Source organism: Rhinolophus sinicus, chromosome 17 (assembly GCF_057876585.1).
Source record: "Rhinolophus sinicus isolate RSI-liver-muscle chromosome 17, RSI-T2T, whole genome shotgun sequence".
Lineage (NCBI taxonomy): Eukaryota > Metazoa > Chordata > Mammalia > Chiroptera > Rhinolophidae > Rhinolophus > Rhinolophus sinicus.
Window position 1 is genome coordinate 63,130,533 of NC_142517.1, and position 19,935 is coordinate 63,150,467.

At 32.4% G+C, this 19,935-nt stretch overlaps 1 protein-coding gene across 14 annotated transcripts in view; it reads right to left on the reverse strand.

Moving 5' to 3' along the window:
• Positions 1-19,935, reverse strand: part of STXBP5L (syntaxin binding protein 5L) — a 228,643-nt gene that overhangs the window by 95,357 nt on the left and 113,351 nt on the right. For all 14 annotated transcript variants that reach the window (XM_074331359.2, XM_019729631.3, XM_074331367.2 and 11 more), the window contains exons 14-18: positions 19,676-19,743; positions 11,123-11,163; positions 7,437-7,654; positions 5,319-5,491; positions 2,369-2,494 (exon numbers count right to left, since the gene is read on the reverse strand). In XM_074331359.2, the coding sequence (XP_074187460.2) occupies positions 2,369-2,494; positions 5,319-5,491; positions 7,437-7,654; positions 11,123-11,163; positions 19,676-19,743 (626 nt within the window). The remainder of the gene's footprint in view (positions 1-2,368; positions 2,495-5,318; positions 5,492-7,436; positions 7,655-11,122; positions 11,164-19,675; positions 19,744-19,935) is intronic.

A 19,935-nucleotide genomic window follows, 5' to 3' on the forward strand; every position in this document is an offset into this window, starting at 1 on the left:
GACAGAGAAAGACACATTATCACATGATCTCACTTATATGTGGAATCTAAAGAACCAAATAAATGAACAAACACAACAGAAACAAACTCATAGACACAGAGAACAGACTGATGGTTCCCAGATGGAATGGGGTTGGGAGGCTGGGTGAAAAAGGTGAAGGAATTAAGAAATACCAGTCACAGTGATGTAAAGCACAGCATAGGGAATACAGTTTATAATATTGTAAAAACTATTTATGGTGTCAGATGGGTACTAGCCTTATTGGAGGATCAATTTTTTAAGTTATATAAATGTCTAGTCACTGTGTTGTACACCTGAAATATAATATTTAATGTCAACTATAATTGAAAAAAAACACCATTGTTAATTCAATAAAAATGATGTGAGAATAATCTTGAAGGAAGGAAGGAAGGAAGGAAGAAAAAGGAAGGGAAGGGAAGGGAAGGGAAGGGAAGGGAAGGGAAGGGAAGGGAAGGGAAGGGAAGGGAAGGGAAGGGAAGGGAAGGGAAGGGAAGGGAAGGGAAGGGAAGGGAAGGGAAGGGAAGGGAAGGGAAGAAAGAAAGAAAGAAAGAAAGATCCTTCTTTTTCTCTTCCCTAGAGAAGATTTGCTTATACTCCAGAGTAAAGATATAGTGTCTCTCCAGATTGGAGGATAGGGAGGTCACCAGTAGACCTATTTTCAGAGCTGAGCTTTTCTGTTTATTTGTTTTTTAGAGGTGAGTTTTTAAAACTTGGAGTTCTTTGCTTGTAATACCACTGTACACACAGGTGCCATCTCTTCCTTGCCATGTTACTCTGTTGTGACTGAGGCTCAGCGAACTGGTGCAAGATGTTTCTCTAGCTGCAGTTTTTGCTGTCAATAATAAACTATCTTTGTTTCTGACCCAGAGGCCAGCTTTCTGTCAACATATATATAAACAAAAGTGTAATAGGCTGTTAGCTTGTAAGAGGGGGAAAATCTCAGATCCCGCGCAGTGGCTGACTTAAGAGTTGCCCCTTGGTAAATTCTTCAAAAGAGTAGAACAATCAATTATTATGAGAAAATAGAGCTACTCAGCTAGCTAAACTTGATTACACTGATCCTTGGGATATATTCTCCTGGTTTAGACTTAGGCCAACTAGGATATTGGACAGCAAGTAATTTCCAAATTTTTTTTATAGTAATTGTGATCGTAATGTTTTTCTGCTTCCTTGACATCTAATATTCAGGTATTAAATGTTGCTACAAAGCCATTATCTGGGCACTATTCAGCTAATGATATTCTTCATCAAGTGACTGAGGACCTTGTGGTACAGACCTGGCATAACTCAGATGGACATATTCCCAAATGATGAGAAACATAATACACAAATGTCTTTAACATATGTCACAAATTAAGCTAAGGTCTTCTGGAGAAGTCATAAATAACTAAAACTGGTTTAGATGATGATGCATGAAGCTGCCCAAGAACAAATACCCTGACTGGTCTCAATACAATATCTTACTCAATGAAAAGAAAACACAAAATTCATTATTTAGAAAGGGTCTGTGTTTTTTTTTTCCCCTCTGCTTTTTCCTTTTTCTCATATATAAATTCTGTCTTTGTATTTGTTAGGTAAGATCAATCTATTATTGGTTTACTTTGTATTCAAGTAAATAATGTGGTAATAATTAACTATGTCTTCCAGTTACTCTTTGACAGGTGGTAATAAAGCACTGTGGATACTATACTATCTCGTGTTGTTTCTCTATACCCTAGATAAATATTCCACTTATTAAAAAACTTCTCAAATTATCCTATCATAAATATGTCATCCTGTTCTAAACCTCAAACATATGTCATGCGTATCCTGTTCTAAACCTAAAAGATTTTATATGTAGTAATACATTTTCTGTTTGTTTGTTTGTAATCCTCTCAACAACAGATTATCCTCATTTTAAAGATAAGGAAATAAAGCACAGAAATGTAAGTTACTTTTCTAAGATCCAACAGGTAGGAAGAAGCAGAATTAGTATTTGAATACCAGAGAATCTGACTCTAGCATTCAAAAGGAAACACAAGGAGGAAACTGATAGAAAATACAAACAAACAAAACCAACAGTGTAGAAGTATATAAACAAACAAAAGAGTGTAAGTATAATCACTTCATAACAACTTTCTAACAACATTCGAAGTGGAAATACAATTACAAGTTTGACATCAAGAAAGAACAAATAACCATAGTATATATTTAAACTATTGTTTTTCTTATACCATTTTTTATCTATTAAAAATCCAGGTAAGGGCTTCTTTTCATTTTTAGAACTTCCTTAAGTATTTTAAAGAAAATATCTAAACATATCAAACAGATAAGTAATACAAATGAGAAAGAATGTTAAACTACTTACATTCCATACGCTGAGCTTACAGCAAGACTAGTAATCTGTTGGGGAGGTTCACCATCCACCCACACCAACTGAATAACAAGTTCTGCTTGATACCCCGGAGGCATCCGCACTGGTCGTGTTTTAACACTAGAAAAAAGGAGAAAATGGAGTTCTATTACATACAGTTGAAACAAGTATGTTCATGCTTATCTTCATCATTTACACAGAACCTTCCGACAGAAATATTTACCGCCAGGCCTTCGGGGCAGTATGCAGGTGGACAATGTCTTCTAGCTTTCTCAAAATACACCAAGCCACTTGTGATTGCTGAGTTTTTTCTTTAAGCAGCTGTTCAGTCAGCCAGGTCCACAACTTCAACTTGTCTTTATCACTTCCTTTTTTTTTTTTAGACTAGTATTTTTAATTATTTGTACTTATTTGCTTTTCTTATTAAATATTTGTTATATATTTGTAAGTTATAATACACAAAAATAAAAAAACTAATCTACCACCCCATGTAAGATTTCAACATATCCAAAATCTGAATTACTGCTCTTTCCCTCTAAATTGACTCCATCTGCACCCTTCTCTATTCCCATTGAGAGCAACTCTTATCCTTCCAGTTACTCACTGAAAAAAACTTACAATCATTCTTGACTAATATCCTTCTCTCATATCTCACATCCAATAATCAAATGCTGATGGTGCTACCTTCAAAATATATTCAGACTATGATCACTGTTTATTCTCTATGGCTATCATCCTAGTTACAGTTGACAAATAAAAATATTGGATTCCATTTAAATCTGAATTTCAAATAAATAATTAACAGTTTTGGGTTTTTTACTTTATGTAGGTCCCATGCAATATTTGGGATATACTGATACTGAAAAAAAAAATGTTCACTGCATATCTGAAATTCAGATTTAAATGAATACCCTGTATTTTTATTTGCTAAATCTGCCAGCCCTCAACATCATCACTAGTTAGGTGCAAACAGTCCCCCGACTGGTTTCCTGGCTTCTACGCTTCTCTCCCATCTCAAAATCCATTTTTAACTGTCACAACTCCCCATTTAATTAGAAATAAAAGCCAAGGTCCTTAGAGAGCCTGTAATTGGCTCTCTATTGCCACTCAGACTTCTGCTCCTACTACCCTCTCCACTAACACCTACCTTGCTCCCTTTGTTCTAGCTACACTGACCTCTTTATATCCTAGGCGATTTAAGGCCTTTGCTCTAGCTGTTCCTTCTGCCTAGAACACTATTCTACCAGGTATTCTTCAGCAAACTCTCTCAACTAATTTTTGTTTAAATCTCGCCTCTTAGGCCTATGATGACCAACCATTTTATACTCTAGGAAGCACAAAGGCAAAATAATAAATATAAAATCAATAATTGCATAAATATGTGTACATTGATAAGAATTACAATATTGCTATTATAAAAATGAAGAGTGGGCTTGTTGAAATGCTTATTTATCAGCCGGTGTATATGGTAATCTAAATCCAGCAAAGGAAAAGTTATTTAGGGACAGATGCCAACATATAATTTATCAAAGCATGGATTATACACAACTCAAAAACCATTATTAATATAATGTAATTCATAGAATAATATGTTTAGATCAGTTCTGCTCGGTTCCTAGGACCTTATATACATAATACAGGATTATACTGGTTTTTTTCCCTTTGATTCTCTTGGTTATCCTTAAGATGTTTCTACTACTTCTCAAGTTAACATTAAATGCTGTTATTATGCTTCAATGCTGTCACTGCTTGCTTCATCTCCACTACCAGATTTTTGTTGTATTCACTGTTTTTTTTCTCTTTATCTTTTAAATTTTTCAAATTTTATTAAAAAATATTTAGGTCATTGGAGGACCCACACTTTAATGATGGGTCTTCTTAATTGCTTTCTTCAACTTTGTTGAGCTTTTTGTTCTCTTTCTGGTTTACATTTTAGGAATCAATTAAATGAAGCAAAGTTATATGAAGGGAAAATTAAATGTATAACATTAAGAAAATTTTCCAGTTGCTAAAATTTTATGATAATGTTTTCTGTTTGCAGATTTTCCTCCCATAATGCCTGTTTATATATTTTTTACTTCACAAGAAAAAATTTGGAGGAGAAACAATGATCATAAAAGTATACCAACTACTAATTGTGTGGCAAACTGATTTTGCTTCTGAAATCTTATCTTTAAATTTTCCACAAGTGTTTTCATAAGAAATGAGGAAATTAGTTGTCTAAAATTCCTTGAGCAGCAGATTCAGATATTTTCATATGAGGCTCAAATAAATTCTCTGCTCAGGCTCAATGCTCCAGCCCACTAATACTAAAAACATTTGGTATGATGACATAGAAGCAGTAAGTAGTAATTTCAGGAAACTGCATTCTTTTATATCCAATTACTAAAAGCATAAAAACAATTAAGTAAATATTATTGGCTTAACTTTTACTTTTATTTGATTATGACACTAAACTTTGTTTAGATATACTGAGAGAACATAGTTTACTACCAAATGTCATCAGTTATAAAAGAAAAAGTCATATTATGCAATATCCTAGCAATCACAAAAGAAATTTTTTTTCTAACACAGTATTCTTGTAGTAAATAGTAAACTTGGTTTTCTTTTTGATTCCAAGAAGGCTGAAGAAATTCCCTAAACATACTTTTTCATTTGTGAAATACAAAGCAAGTAGCCATATTTGTACCCTTCCAAAGTTATCCCATTCTATCAGAGCCATGTTTTCTTCCGGGTCCTTCTGGAAAGGAAATATATGAATTAGTAAGTGAAGGATGAAAATATTGTGCCCTCTCTAGGGATGTTCAAAGAGATCAGGGTACCCCATGGTGGATTATAGATCACTTAAGAATTTAAGAGATAAGAATGATTTTATTTGGCACAGTTATAAAGAATTATATTAATAATATGTAAAATTGTTTAAAAATTTGGTAGCAACTCTTACTTGAGGCATGGGATACTGTCCTTTGCTACTCCTTCACTAGCCACAGTGTTAGTGCTCCCAGAAAGACTCCTTGAGGAGGGAAGCTGGGATGAGAGGTCTGGAAATGGAGGACTTGTTTCTGGTTCCGGGGTAATAATATCTTCAACATCATACTGAAGTCGTACCTCTAATGACTTAAAAAAAAAAAAATCAAGTTTAACTTAATCTAAGTCATGATAATAAAAATAACCACACTAAAATAGCTGATAATTTTTGGTATTATTTTTTCTGATTAATAAGTTCAATTTCAATTTATAGTAAAGCTGAATTAAATAGTGAATTATATGAAATGATCAATGACATCCACAAAAAATGTAAGATACTTTTTAATTCTTCAGACTTATAAGAAAAATACCTATCAGTGGAGATAAAGTTTTTAAATAATAAATATTCCTTAAGATAAAGTAGAAGTTACAATCCCATATATAATAAAAGGAAAAATTAGTCATGTTTACTCCAATGGAAGAAATTAAACTGGATATGTGTATGTGTGTGTTTACAAATTATTTGTACAGACATTTAGTTTAAAAAAGAACAACACAAAAAACCTTCCTTAAATTTTGACTTTAACTCAGTAAAAAGTTTCCAAAAGAAATTCCATATTTCTTTTAGTTTGTTTCATTAGCTTACCCCTTATATAATTTCATTAGCATGGTCAAAATTAGTTAATGAAAAACATGATAATTTATATTGAAATAAAAACATGTACCAAAAACCCTTTTTTAAAACTAAAAATGTGTTAAAATTAAGTACTTTATTGCATTCAATGCTTTAATTGAAATTGATTTTATACCATAAACATTTCTTTACAATGTAAAAATCAGCATTTTTGAGACTGAAAACAAAAAAAAGTCATTATGGGGTGGTGAATATAACAATATTACCAAAATGACTGTCATAGTTATCTTAAAACTACTAAAAAACCTCTAGTGACAATAACAATTATTAATTATTGAGTGTTTACTACACTTAGACACCATGTTAATATTTTATATAATCATCCCAAGAACTCTATAAAATTGGTATTTTTATTTCTAGTTTATTATTACTTTCCATTGTATTTACACAGGAAATTAGATAAGTGATGAAATTAAGTCTTACCCAGACTCTGCTACTGACTAAGAGAGTCTTGTGACTTAGAGTCACATTGGTATTCACTGGAAAAGCCAGAATTAAAACCTGGGTTTATCTGACTCCAAAGCCTAGGATTTTAAATAACATACTTTAAAAGGGCAAGACTTTAGTTGTTAAGGTAAGAACAGTTATTCACAAGCCTTTAGTGGATAATCTTTAGTAGTCCTTTAGAAGAAAATCTCTATTTTCTGATAAAATAGTAAAATGAACTGGGTAGAAAAGGCCCATTTATCTCATGAGAGCATCATTATTTTGAATTATTAAATTATTACATTAGTTAAAAAATTAAGAATAGGTAAATCAACCCCATAATTATTTCTACCTAATTAAAAATGTTGCTATATAGAAAATCATTAAAAATAATCTTGGGGGCAGCTGGTTAGCTCAGTTGGTCAGAGTGCAGTGCTCTTAGCAACAAGGTTGCCAGTTCGATCCCCATGTGGGTCACTGTGAGCTGCGCCCTCCACAACTAGATTGAAACAACTACTTGACTTGGAGCTGATGGGTCCTGGAAAAACACACTTAAAATAAATAAAAGTTTAAATAATAATAATAATAATATAGTTGAGAAATAATCATATATGGCAATTAATTGACAAAAAAAGACAAACTAAGAAATTTAATAAAAGTATAGAACAAAGCCTGCATTAATTTGACATTTATACATAAAATAAACCAATATCTGTATAAAACCTATAGGCATAATAATCCATCCTATTTAATCATACTAAGTTTTGAAAGACTGTTTTTGTCATATTAAGCCAAACTATTTTTTAATAGGTTATATTAACGTAACAAGAATAATTTGAAATCCTATGAGTTGTCTTATTGGCCACATACTGTAGTTTTGGTGGCTTAAAACCGTACCAAGTACTAGCCAAAATCTATGATAACTGCTTTCTTTTAATAACTCTAAGTGTGAAAGTTAAATTTTAAATGACTTACCACTATTTCTGCTGTAATTTCATGTCTGCTGAATTTATAAATTATGACATATGCAGAGACTCCTGAAACACAGAATATTCTGCTCTCTGGACACCAGTAAATCATCTGAATGGCATATGGATCTTCCTCTACAATTTCACATGTTTGTTTTCCTTCTCCTACCTTCTGTTTTTCAAACACTTTTGAGGTTTTTAGCTTGTACAGCATCTGCAGAGTTACTATAAGATATTGAAGCATAGTTATCTTCTAATATGAACTTAATTCTTAGGTGTTGTTGAAGCTTTTAAAATATATTTGTTAAACCACAAAAATAAAACCCAAATAGACAAAATAAATTATATTTTAACTAGTAAGCATTCAATGTTATGCTCTCATATCAGTACAGTTTAGCTGGAGGGAGACTATGGGGAAAAATTAAACAGTTATTGAACACACACCATATACAAGGAATATGTAGGTCCTTTGTATGTATTGTCTCATGTGATCCTCAGAAAAGTCCCATGAAGTGAGTATTTTTATCCTCATTTATTGATGAAAACGTTGGAGCTCAGAAAGTTTACAATGGAAATACTGAACATAATTCTCCTAAGGGAGACCCGTCAACTCTTTTTCACAATTTTCCCCTTTGATTACTAGATGAGAGTTTGATGCTATTCTTAGAGGGTTTACTCAACTTATTTTTAGCCACTCCTTCAGATGAGAAACATTTGTAATTTACTAGCTAGCAATATTGCGAATACAATAACCTGTAATTATTTTAGAAAGAATCTTTTCTGAATGGCTTAGTGTTAGGAAAGGGTCAGTTACAATTTTAAGAAATTCTGGGTTTGTGAATTGTTGTGAGGAATATTTATTTGGGGGAATATTTTTTTTCTATTTTAGACCCTGATGATAATTACCCTATAAAAAAGCTCTAATTCTATAAAGGATCCTTACAAAAAGTTCTAAAAATCTGGGAGTTCCTGCCAAAAATGCATAATTTGAACCTAATCATGAGAAACGTAAGTCAAATGCAAATTGAAGGAGATTCTATAAAATAACTGGCCTGAACTTCTCACAAATGTCATTTCCATGAAATAAAGACTCAGAAATCATTCCAGATTTAAAGAAAACTCAAAAAGTATAACTAAATGCAAATAGTGATCCTAGATTTTCTTTTAATATAAAAGATGTTATTAGGACAATTTGAGAAAACTGAGTAAGACTGGAGGTTAGATAATAGTACTGTATAAATATTAATCTCGTAATTAATTTTGATAACTATAATTTGATTATGTAAAAGAATGACTGTACTTGTAGGAAACACACACTGAAGTATTTAGGGACATATAGTGTTAGAGGAGTATCACATCTGCAGTTGACTCTCAAGTGGTTACAAAAAGCTATGTACATAAATATGTACATATTTATATATGTAAGTGGGTGTAAATATATGGAGGGGAGAGAGTAAGGTGGAGAGAGAGAGAGCACACCCATGCACGAAAGCATTAGAGAAATATAGTGTATATTGACATTTGGGAATCAGGCTAAACGTTATACAACACTTCATAGTATTTTTTTCCAGCTTTTTGGCAAGACTGAAATTATGTCAAATTAAAATAGTCTACAAAATAGGAAAAGTAGGTGCTCCATCCTTGCTTCTAGGTCAAAGAGGAAAATCACCCCCATGATTATTTTATGTGACATGGCAATGGTAAATGGATATTGCTGACATAATTAAGGCCGTTAATCAGTTGACTTTGAGTTAATCAACAGAGATCCTTAAGAGGGCTGACATAATCAGGTGAGTCCTTTAAAAAAGGGACTCCACAAGGTTAGAGAGGTATTCCCTTGCTGGCCTTGAAGAAACAAGTAACCATGAGTTGTAAAGTTTTAGGAAAATGAATTCTGCCAACAACTACATGAGCTTAGAAGAGGACCCTGAATCACAGATGAAACTGCAACCCTAGCTAACACCTTGACTACAGTCTCAGGAGACCATGAACAAAGAATCCAGCTAAACTATACCCAGATTCCTGACACACAGAAACTGTGAGATAATAAATGGGTATTATTTTAAGCTGATAAATTGTGGTAATTTTATTACACAGCAGTTGAAAACAAATACAATAACAAACTCAATTATTCAAATGCAGGATAACCTCACTTCCCGTGCTGGGCAGTATTCCACAAAATTGGCAAACTAACTGATATTTCTTCAATGACATCCATTAAATTGGAGATTTGTTCTTATAATTGATTACAGTAGAAATATTTACTATGCAGCAAACGTTTGCAATATGTGTTCTGAATGTGACAAAATAGTATTTTACTTAAAAATTAACTTGTTAAAATATCACATATGCTTAAGGGTGAGTATGTACTCTTATCATTAGAGTTAAAGTATCTTCTCACAGTTTAGAAACTAAGGAGTGACTTTGAGGTGGTGGGAAAGGAGCAATGACACACTATGTGATCAATTTTAACCCTGGAACAAACTTGGCATTACATGAAAAGGCTCATCAAAAGAAAATCTGTTGCCCTTTGGAATTTCCCCTTGCACAATTGTTTATTGTGTGAGGTCATAAAGAGGCCTCAGAATTCATGGCTTTAAATCTTAATTATTCTCTCTTGCTGATGATTTGTCCCATTGCTGGAGGATTCCAACTTACAGGCTAAGAGTATCTCAATAGTCAACCTTCTCCCTTCTGCTTTTCTATTTATCATAATCTTTCTCAGAAGCTGTTCACTTCTATAGCTTTGAATATCACTTTTAAGCTGCTTCTTCATTAGTTTCCATTCTTGACTATTCTTCTTAACTCCTAGACATTTTTACTTGAATTTTCTGGTGTTACTACAAAATCCAAACTTCCAGAACTCTCTTATATTCCTCAGATGGTTACTCATCCTCAAGAACTTGGGAATCATTGTTCACTTCTTATTCTATTCCTGACTGTCAAAATCTTAACTATCTTCCAAAACTCACATTAAGTGTTACCCATCAAAATACCCTTCCTGGATCTACCTGGTTCAAATAAATTTCCCATTTCTGATAACAAATAGAATTTGGGTTGTACTACATTTGGAGTTCTTATATTATTTGCCCTGTAGTTACACACATGCATTCCTTTATCTGTTTTAGTGACTATAAATTTTCTGAAGGGTATGTATGATAATAATCAAGTCTTAAATATCTTTCTTTGCATGCTCTTCAATGTTGAGCACAGTACCTTATTTCTTCCTTACATTATGTAATTCTCAAGAATATAAAAAGAAAATTTACATATATCAAATCACTTCTTTTGATTCTCCCAGGATTTGGTAGACAAATGGTAAAGAAAAGTGAAGACTGTGGGATAAAAGCATTTTTCCAAGACCACAGAGCTAGAAGGTGAAGGAAATTACTTAACAGAGTTAATCTGAAAAATTTTGATCCTTTTTCGAATGTACCTTGCCTCTTGTAAATCTAATGGTTGGTGATAAAGAATGATTGCAGTCCTGTCTGTTTATACTATAAAAGCAAAGTGCAGTAAAGATAATATTTTAAGTTGATCTAATAATATAGGAAATAGATTTTTGTAAAACAACCATATATGTATGCTAAAAATGTACCTGAAATGCTAATTGTCCAAACTACAAAGTGATGAATGGCTATGTTAATATTAACCAATTGTTTTCTGTTATAGAAGGAGAAACTTAAAACTTACTTGCAGAAGCATCCCAAAATTTTATTGATCCATCTGCATGACTATATGAGAAATAAATTAGCATTAATTATAGTAAATACAAATAATCATTCTAAAAGTATAAACTTTAGTTACTGTTTAAATTTGATTTAAAAATACCATTCCAATGAAAACTAGTGTATGCTAAACCATTTCCAAGTTCAAAACAATGGTTTATTTTTTAAACAGCACACTAAAATCTAAATTTTAGATTTTACTGTAAAAAGATTTTATGAGAGCAATGAAAATCGGCCTGTGGAAAATAACTAATCTTTTTATATAAAATTGCTTACATTCAATAAATAAGATACCTGAGTTAATTTTGATCATGTTAAAATAATTTTGAAGTGAATATCAAAGTGCAATTAAAGGTAAGCTTCAAAATATGAAAAGCAAATCCTTAAACCTATCTAGAGCTGTATATTATTTGATAATTACATAATGGCAATTTTATAGAAACTCATATAGAAAATAAAATAGGATAAAATGCTTCCCAATGCATTTTATGAGGTCAGCTTTATTCTGACACCAAAACCAGAAAAAAAAATTACAAGAAAAGAAAATTATAAACCAATATCTCACAAGCATGGGTGTAAAAAGTGTGAACAAATACCAGCAAATCAAATCAAGAAATAAATAGAAAGGATAATATATCATACTAAGTGGAGTTTATCCCAGGAATGCAAGGCCAGTTAAACATTAAAAAAGAAAAATCAATCACCATATTATAATTCATCTTACTGACAGATTAAGGAAGAAAAACCACATGATCCTCTCAATAAATGCAGAAAAAGCGTTTGACAAAAATTTACCATCTATTCATGAAAAAAAAAAAAAAAAAACTTAATAAATTAGGAGCAGAGGAAACTTCTTCAACCTGACAAAGGGCATCCAGGAGCAACCTACGGATGTCTTACATATGGTGAAAGAGATGAATACCTTCCCTCTAAGATCAACAACAGAGCAAAAATGTTCACTCCCACCATTCTTATTCAACCTCATATTGGAGGTCCTAACCACTGCAACAAGGGAAGAAAAAGAAATAAAAGGAATAAATATTGAAAAAGAAGAAATAAAATTCTCTCTATTTGCAGATCACATAATCAGCTATATAGAAAATTCCAAAGAATCTGCAAAAGGGATACTAGAACTCATAAATGAGTTTAGCATGATTGTAAACTACAAGTCCAATATACAAAAATTAATTGTATTTCTATATAACAGCAATAAATATTTGGAAATTGAAATTACAAAACAGTAGCATTTATAATAGCATCAAAAAAACCTATGTAGTGAACACACCATGTGATCTATAGATGATGTATTACAGAATTACACACTTGAAACCTATGTAACTTTACTAACCATTGTCATCCCAATAAACTTTAATTTTTTAAAAAAAGATTATGAAATGCTTATATATAAACTAATACAATTTGTACTAGATCTGTATGCTGAAAACTACATGATGCTTATCAAAGAAATCAAAAGCTTAAATAAATAGAGAGATGTAACATATTCTTAAATTGGAAGATCTACTAGATGTTGGTTATCCCCATATAACATACAGATTCAATGTTATCTCAATTGAAATATGCCAGAAAATTTTTTTGTAGAAAGCAACAAACTGATTCTAAGATTTATGTGGAAAGGTAAAAGAACTAGAATACACAAAAGCAATTTTGAAAAATAAAAGAAAGTTGGAGGTTTCAAACTACCTAAGTTTACGTCTCATTCTAAATCTAGTGCAAAGTTATTAATATTGGTGAAAAAAATAGACACATGTATCAATGGAACATAGTAGAGAGTCCAGAAAAACACACATACACACACACACATATATATGATTGCTTAATTTTTTTGAGAGGTTGGTAGTTGCTGACTGAGAGGTTTTATTTTGCTAACAGCTTTATTGAGTCATAATTTCATAAAATTCACCCATTATAAGTGTACAGTTTGATCATTTTTAGTAAATTTATAGTGGTCTCACTGACACCATAATCCAGTTTTAGAACACTCCCATCACCCCCAAAAAGTTACTTCATGCTAATATACAATCCTCTCTCCCATCTCCAGTAGATACCCACTGACTACTTTCTGCCTATATAGATGTTTTTTTCCTTAGAATTTTCATGTAAGTGGAACCCACAAAATATTTACTCTTTGTGTCTCTACCTGTCATTTAGTATAATGTTTTTGAGGCTAATCCCTATTTTTTTGCACGTATCAATAATGTGTTCCTTTTCATTGGTGAGTACTATTCCATTGTATTGATATACCACATTTGTTTATCCATTTACCAGTTGGCGTACATTTGGTTTCAATTTTTGCTATCATAAATAAAGCTGTTATGAATGCTTTGCATGTTTATGTACTTTAATTATTAATTTATAGACATAACCAAAAAAAAATAACAACCTTTATTACTGAAAAATTCTACAGGCTGATGGTCTGAGACTATTTACTCTAACAATTTTTAATTCTTTTGTCTTTAATTTTTTATCATGCAATATTTTATATGCAAAGAATAATATATGTAATGTAGACTCAATATATAAAATATGATTATATTGAAATTCTGTGAACCAACCACCCAATCAAAAAACTAATCTTCCTAATAACTTGTATCTACATATGTGCTCTTCTTTTTTTTAAATTGAGGAATTGATATACAACATTATATTAGTTTCAGGTGCACCACACAATGATGTAATATTTCTAAAGATTGAGAAGTGATTACCACAATAAGTCTAGTTAACATCTGTCACCATACATAGTTACAGAATTTTAAAAACGTGATGAGAACTTTTAAGGTTTACTGTCTTAGCTACTTTCAAATATGTAATACAGTATTAACTATAGCCACCATGCTGTGCATTACATTCCCATGACTTATTTATTTTATAGCAACTTGTTTCTTTGTTAAGCATTCCCCTGGTTGTTCCAAGTTTTCTATTAGATTCTAGAATTCTAAAAAAATTGATTCTGTTTTTGAGAGCTTAATCATTTCTTTAGTGGCGGGACCAAGTGCTACTCTGACATTTTCAGTGATATAACTTCCTGATATTTTAAAATAAACTTTTTATTTAACTACAACCCATATACAGCACAAATCATAAGTTTATATCACAACAAAATGTCATAAAGTGAACACGTATGTATAATCATCACCGATATCAACATCACCCCCCAAAACCCTTTCATCCTTCCCACTTTTCCCACTCTACCCGAATGGTAGCCACTATCTTGTTTTTTAACACTACATTATTTTACTATTTTTGAAGTGTATAACAATGGAACCATATAGAATGACTTATTTTGAGTCTAATTTCTTTTGGTCAATAATATGTATTATTGTTTTCTTAATTTTCTTTCAGATTGTTTGTTGTTAGTGTACAGTACAGAAATGTAACTGATTTTGCATGTTGATTTTGCATGCTGCAAATTTTTTGGATTCGTTTACTGATTCTAACAGTTTTGTGTGTGTGTGGGTGGGGGGGACTTATGAGTTTTCTACATACAAGATCATGTCATTTAAAAACAGGTAACTTTAATTCTTTTTAAAAAATGTAGATGCCTTTATTTTTCTTGTCTGATTGTGCTGGCTTGGTTTTCCCATATGATGTTGCATAGACGTTGTGAGAGTGGGCATCCTTCTTTTGTTCCTAATCTTGGAAAACTCAAGTTTTTCACCACTGAGTACCATGTTAGCTGTGTGCTTTTTATATATGCTTTTTATTGTGTTGTAGCAATTTTCTTCTATTATTAGTTTGCTAAGTATTTTTATCATGAAAGGGTGTTTAATTTTATCAAATGCTTTTTCTCCATCATCTGAGATGGTCATGTGGTTTTTATCCTTAATTCTGTTTACTGTATCACATTGATTGATTTTCTTACGTTGAACCATCCTTGCATTCCACGAATAAATCCCACTTGGTTTTAATGAGACTCACTTTATATCTCACTCTAGATATAAAATGAGTCTCATGTAGACAGCATACAGTTAGATCTTGTTTTTTTTATCCATTTGATTACTCTATGTCTTTTGCTTTAGTAGTTTAATACACTTACATTTAAAGAAATGCCTGATACAGAAGGACTTACTATTACCATTTTTAAATCGTTGTAGTCTATCTTGTATTTATTTTATCCTTCATTTCCACTCTCGCTGCCTTCCTTTGTGTTTCATTGATTTTTTTTCCCTAGTAACATGCTTTGACTTTCTCTTGTGCATACTCTATGGATATTTTCTTTGTAGTTACTATAAAACATCTTATAGTTATCCGACTCTATTTTAAAGTGATGAAAACATCAGTTAAATACAAAAACTCTACTCCTTTATATCTTCCCCCACTCTGTTATTGATGTCACAAATTATATCTTTTTATATTTTGCAACCATTAAAATAGTGTTACATAGTTTTTAAAAATGTTTTTGTCTTTTAAAGTCTATACCTGAATTTAAAGTGATTATGTACCAGCACTACAGTGTTACAGGATTCTGTTTTTGTCTATATATTTACCTTTATCCAAGAGCTTTATATTTTCAAATGTTTTTGTTTTTTTACCTAGTGTCCACTCATTTCACTTTGAAAGATGCCCTTTAGCAATTCTTGTTAGGCAGGTGTAGTGGTGATAAAATTCTCAACTTTTGTTTATCTTGGATGGTCATTATTTCTCCTTCATTTTTGAAGTAGTTTTCCAGATATAGTTTTCATGGCTGACTTTTTTTCTTCTTTATGCACTCGAATATATCATGGTAGTCCCTTCTAGCCTATAATGTTTCTGCTGAAAAATCCATTGATAACCTTATGCAAGTTTCCATATACGTGATGAATGGCTTTTCTGTTGCTGCTCTCAAGATTCTTTGTCTTTGATAATTTGATTACAATGTGTCTTAGTGTGGGCCTCTTTTTGTTTATCCTCATTGAAGCATTTTGTGCTTTTTCAATTTGGATGTCCAGTTACTACCTAGGATTTGGGAACTTTTCAGTCATTATTTCTAATTTTCAGTCATTATTTCTTAAAATCTGTTCTCTGCTCCACTCTCTCTTGTCCTTCTAGGACTTTCATAATATTTACATTGCTCTGCTTGATGGTATCCCAGAAGTCCTTTTGGCATTCTTTATGAATGAAGTCATTTACTTGATTCTTTCTTGCCCCCTCTGACTCTCTAATTTCATATCACCTATCTTATACTTCATTGATTCTTTCTTCTGATTAAGTCTGCTGTTGATCCCTTCTAGTAAAAATTTCAATTCAGTTATTGTATTCATCTGCTCCAGAATTTCCTTTTTTTTTTAAAGTTTCTATCTCTTTGTTCATATTTTCATTTCACTCATGCCTTATTTTTTTATTTCATTTAGTTTTTTATCTGTGTTCTCTTGAAGTACATTGATCTTTTTAATGACTATTTTGAATTGTTTGTCAGGTAGTTCACATATCTTCATTCTTTGAGGCTCAGATTCTGGAGGTTTATCTTGTCCCTTTGATTGGACTATGTTTCCCTGTTTCTTTGTGTGTCTTGTTATTTCTTGTGAATTTAGCATTTGAAAATACAGCCCCCTCTTATGAACTGGTTTTCTACAGGGGAAGATCTTCATCAGTCAGGCTAGGTAGAGATCCTGGGGGCCTCTCAAAACTTTATTGGGGTATGTCTTCTCTGGGCTTGTGTGGGTAATTTCCCAATTAGGTTTGCTGGTTTCTTTTTCAGGAGCTTGTAGTTTCATGTTCCTTTATTGTCCTTCTTCAGTAGTGCAAGTTTCGTTTTGTTTTGTTTTGTTTTGTTTTGTTTTGGCACTTCAACAACCACTGAGTTCTCTTTTGTTTTTTTGTAGCCCCCAGGCACCCAGGTTCTATCAGTACTTTGACTTCAGTGAGACAGAATCTAATCTAATCTAATCTAATCTAATCTAATCTAATCTAATCCCCTGAGAAGTAGGAACACAGGATGTATATTTTGCTCCTCTTTTTCCCTCTCATGAGAGAACATGCAAGTTGGGCTTTCTTCCTGAACAAGAGCAGTGTCAATTTGGGGGAGGAGTTGAAATAAAATGAAACGGCTATTTTTACCCATTCCAGTGTGGCTCTTCTTGGCTTTGAGCTTACCTGAGTACTACAACTTTTTACTGGCTTCTGGAGTTTTCATAAGGCTTTTTGGACCATATATTATTGTTACATCAGTGTCTCTCTGCGGGAATGAGATCGGTGGCTACCTATTCTGACATCTTGCTGATATTACCCTCCATCAATTCTTTTATATAGCAGTTTTCCATCCCTTTTCTCTCAACCTGACTATACTATTATATTTGAAGTGAATGTATTATAAATAGCATAGAGTTGAGTCATATTTCTTAATCTACTATGTGATTACATGAATTTGAATTGGTGTATTTAGAGCATTTACATTTAATGTAATTATGGATCTGTTAGGGCTTAAGTATCATTTTTTTCCTTTTCTGTATTTTTTCCAATTTTTGTCACTGTTTTTCTCTTTTCCTGCCTTCTATGGGTTACTTGAATTATTTTAGTATATCCATTTTGATGTGTCAATAATGTTTCAGTGTGTCTGTTTGCATAGGGCTCTTGCAATGGTTGCTTTAAGTGTTACATAACTTGTCACAGTTTACTGGTGTCATCACACTACCATTTCAAGGGAAGTATAAAAACCTTATTTCACTTTACATCACTTTACCTTCTCCCACTTATAATTGTCCTAAATATTTCCTCTATATATGTAGAACTACATCAGACAATGTAACTATATTTTCAACCATCAAATATAATTTTAAAAATTCAAAAGAATCATCTAAATAAAAATAAATAATAAAAGTATATTTACCTATCTTTTGCTTACTGTAGTCTTCCTTCTTTCCCTATATTTTAAGTTTCTTTCTTTTATCATTTGCTTTCTGTTTAGAGAACTTCCTCTAGCCACACTTTTAGGGTAGGTCTGATTTGACAAATTCTTTGTTTCCTTCTTCTGAGAAGGTATTCATTTCTCCTTAAATTCCTGAAGGACATTTTTGCTGGGTACAGGATTTTGGGTTGCAAGTTCTCGTCTAGCAGCACTTGAAAAAGATTCAGGTTTCCTCCTAGCCTCCAGGGATTCTGATGAGAAATCCATTGTCATTCACACTGGTTTTGCCGTATAGTTATGCTGTCATTTCTCTCTTGTACTTTTCATAATTTTTTCTTGGAGTTTAGTGTTCAGAGGTTTGACTATGAGATGCCTTGTTGTGGATTTCTTGTGGTTCACTCAGCTTCTGGAATCTTTAGGTTCAGGTCTTTTGCCAAATTTGGAAAGTTTTCAGCCATTATTTCCTAATGAACTTTTTCAGCCTTGTCCTCTATCACCTCTCCTTCCTCACTGGACTTCCATTGACACAAAATGTACAGGGAGTGTGTGGCTCCTCATTACTGTTTGGCAGTCATGGGAATTATGGCTCCCCACATGATCTCCTCTGATGCCACAGGTGATGGGTTTCATTACCACCCAGCAGGGTTAAAAGTCCCAGCTTCCCACTCAGCCTTTGCTCAGTGTAGAAGACTGATACTCCCTTGTGGGGAAGCTGAGGAATCTTGTTACAGCCTAATAAGAGTGAAAGTCTAGGCTCCCCTCTCAGGTTTTTCTTGAGTGGGTTGGGATGGGGCCATAGTTTTTTATCTGTGGTAGTTAGCTACAGTAGAGAGATCATTTTCTAAAAGTTTTCTGTCTTGATAGGCTACCCCTTTTTACCATCCTTTGGCTAGAAAGAAGTAGCTTTTGTTGTTTTTCTTTTTTTGTCTGTGGTCTTTGGCAGATCAAGGGTGCCAGCTTCTTCAGCTCCAATTCTGGGATATATGAGGCAAAACAGAAACCTAGGAAACTCACCACCATGTCATTCCTTGAGTCTTGGGGGCTTTGCCAATCTGAATTATCTCCATATTTTCCAGTTATCTTGTGTTTGTTTAATATATAATATACAGGGGTTTAGTTATACTCAGTAGGTAGGAAAAAGTAGATTTATTCTATTGTCCCATAAGCAGAGCCCCTTCCTATCTTTTAAATGTCATCCTTATCTGTTGCTATTTCTCTATTTTCATTCCTAATAGTAGAGTATGGAGTGGGTTGCTACAGGAAGTAGTGACATTTCTAGTGCTTTATGTTTTGAAGCATACTTAAATAATTACCAGATGGGGAAATAAAACCGTGATTTGGTGGGATACAGGAGATGCTGGGACGGCCTTTCTAAGGCTAATAATCTATGATTTCCACAGAAATTCTTCCTTGATTAGTCTCTCATGATTTTTCATCTTTTGAATTTCTTCTGCTCTTATAATCTACACTTAATTATTTTTGTTATAAGTCTATGTTTTCAATTGTTTCATTCAATCTTCCACCAAGGTTACAGTCTTTGGATAGAAGTTATGTCTCATATTTTAACTTTTACTTAAACTGTCAGTCTGCCTAGAGCACAGTTATGGGAAAATGTAAAACGTCAATGAAATATTTTTGATGATGAATTCATAAACTCACAAATCACATCCCACTTACCCAGTAATAATAATTTCTGGGTATGTTTGTGTTCCAAGGTTCCAAGCTCCTCCAGTGATTGGCCACTCCTAAAGAGATTATCCAGGAAGAATTTATGTTTTATTTTTTTTAATTTGAATAACTTAAACATTTAAAGTAAAAATATTTTAAAATAATGGTTAAGGTTTCCCTTAAAACATAATAGCTATAAAGTAATGGAGGATAAAATATGTAGCTATATTTCAATTATTTCATTGAACAAACAATTCCAAATGCATAAT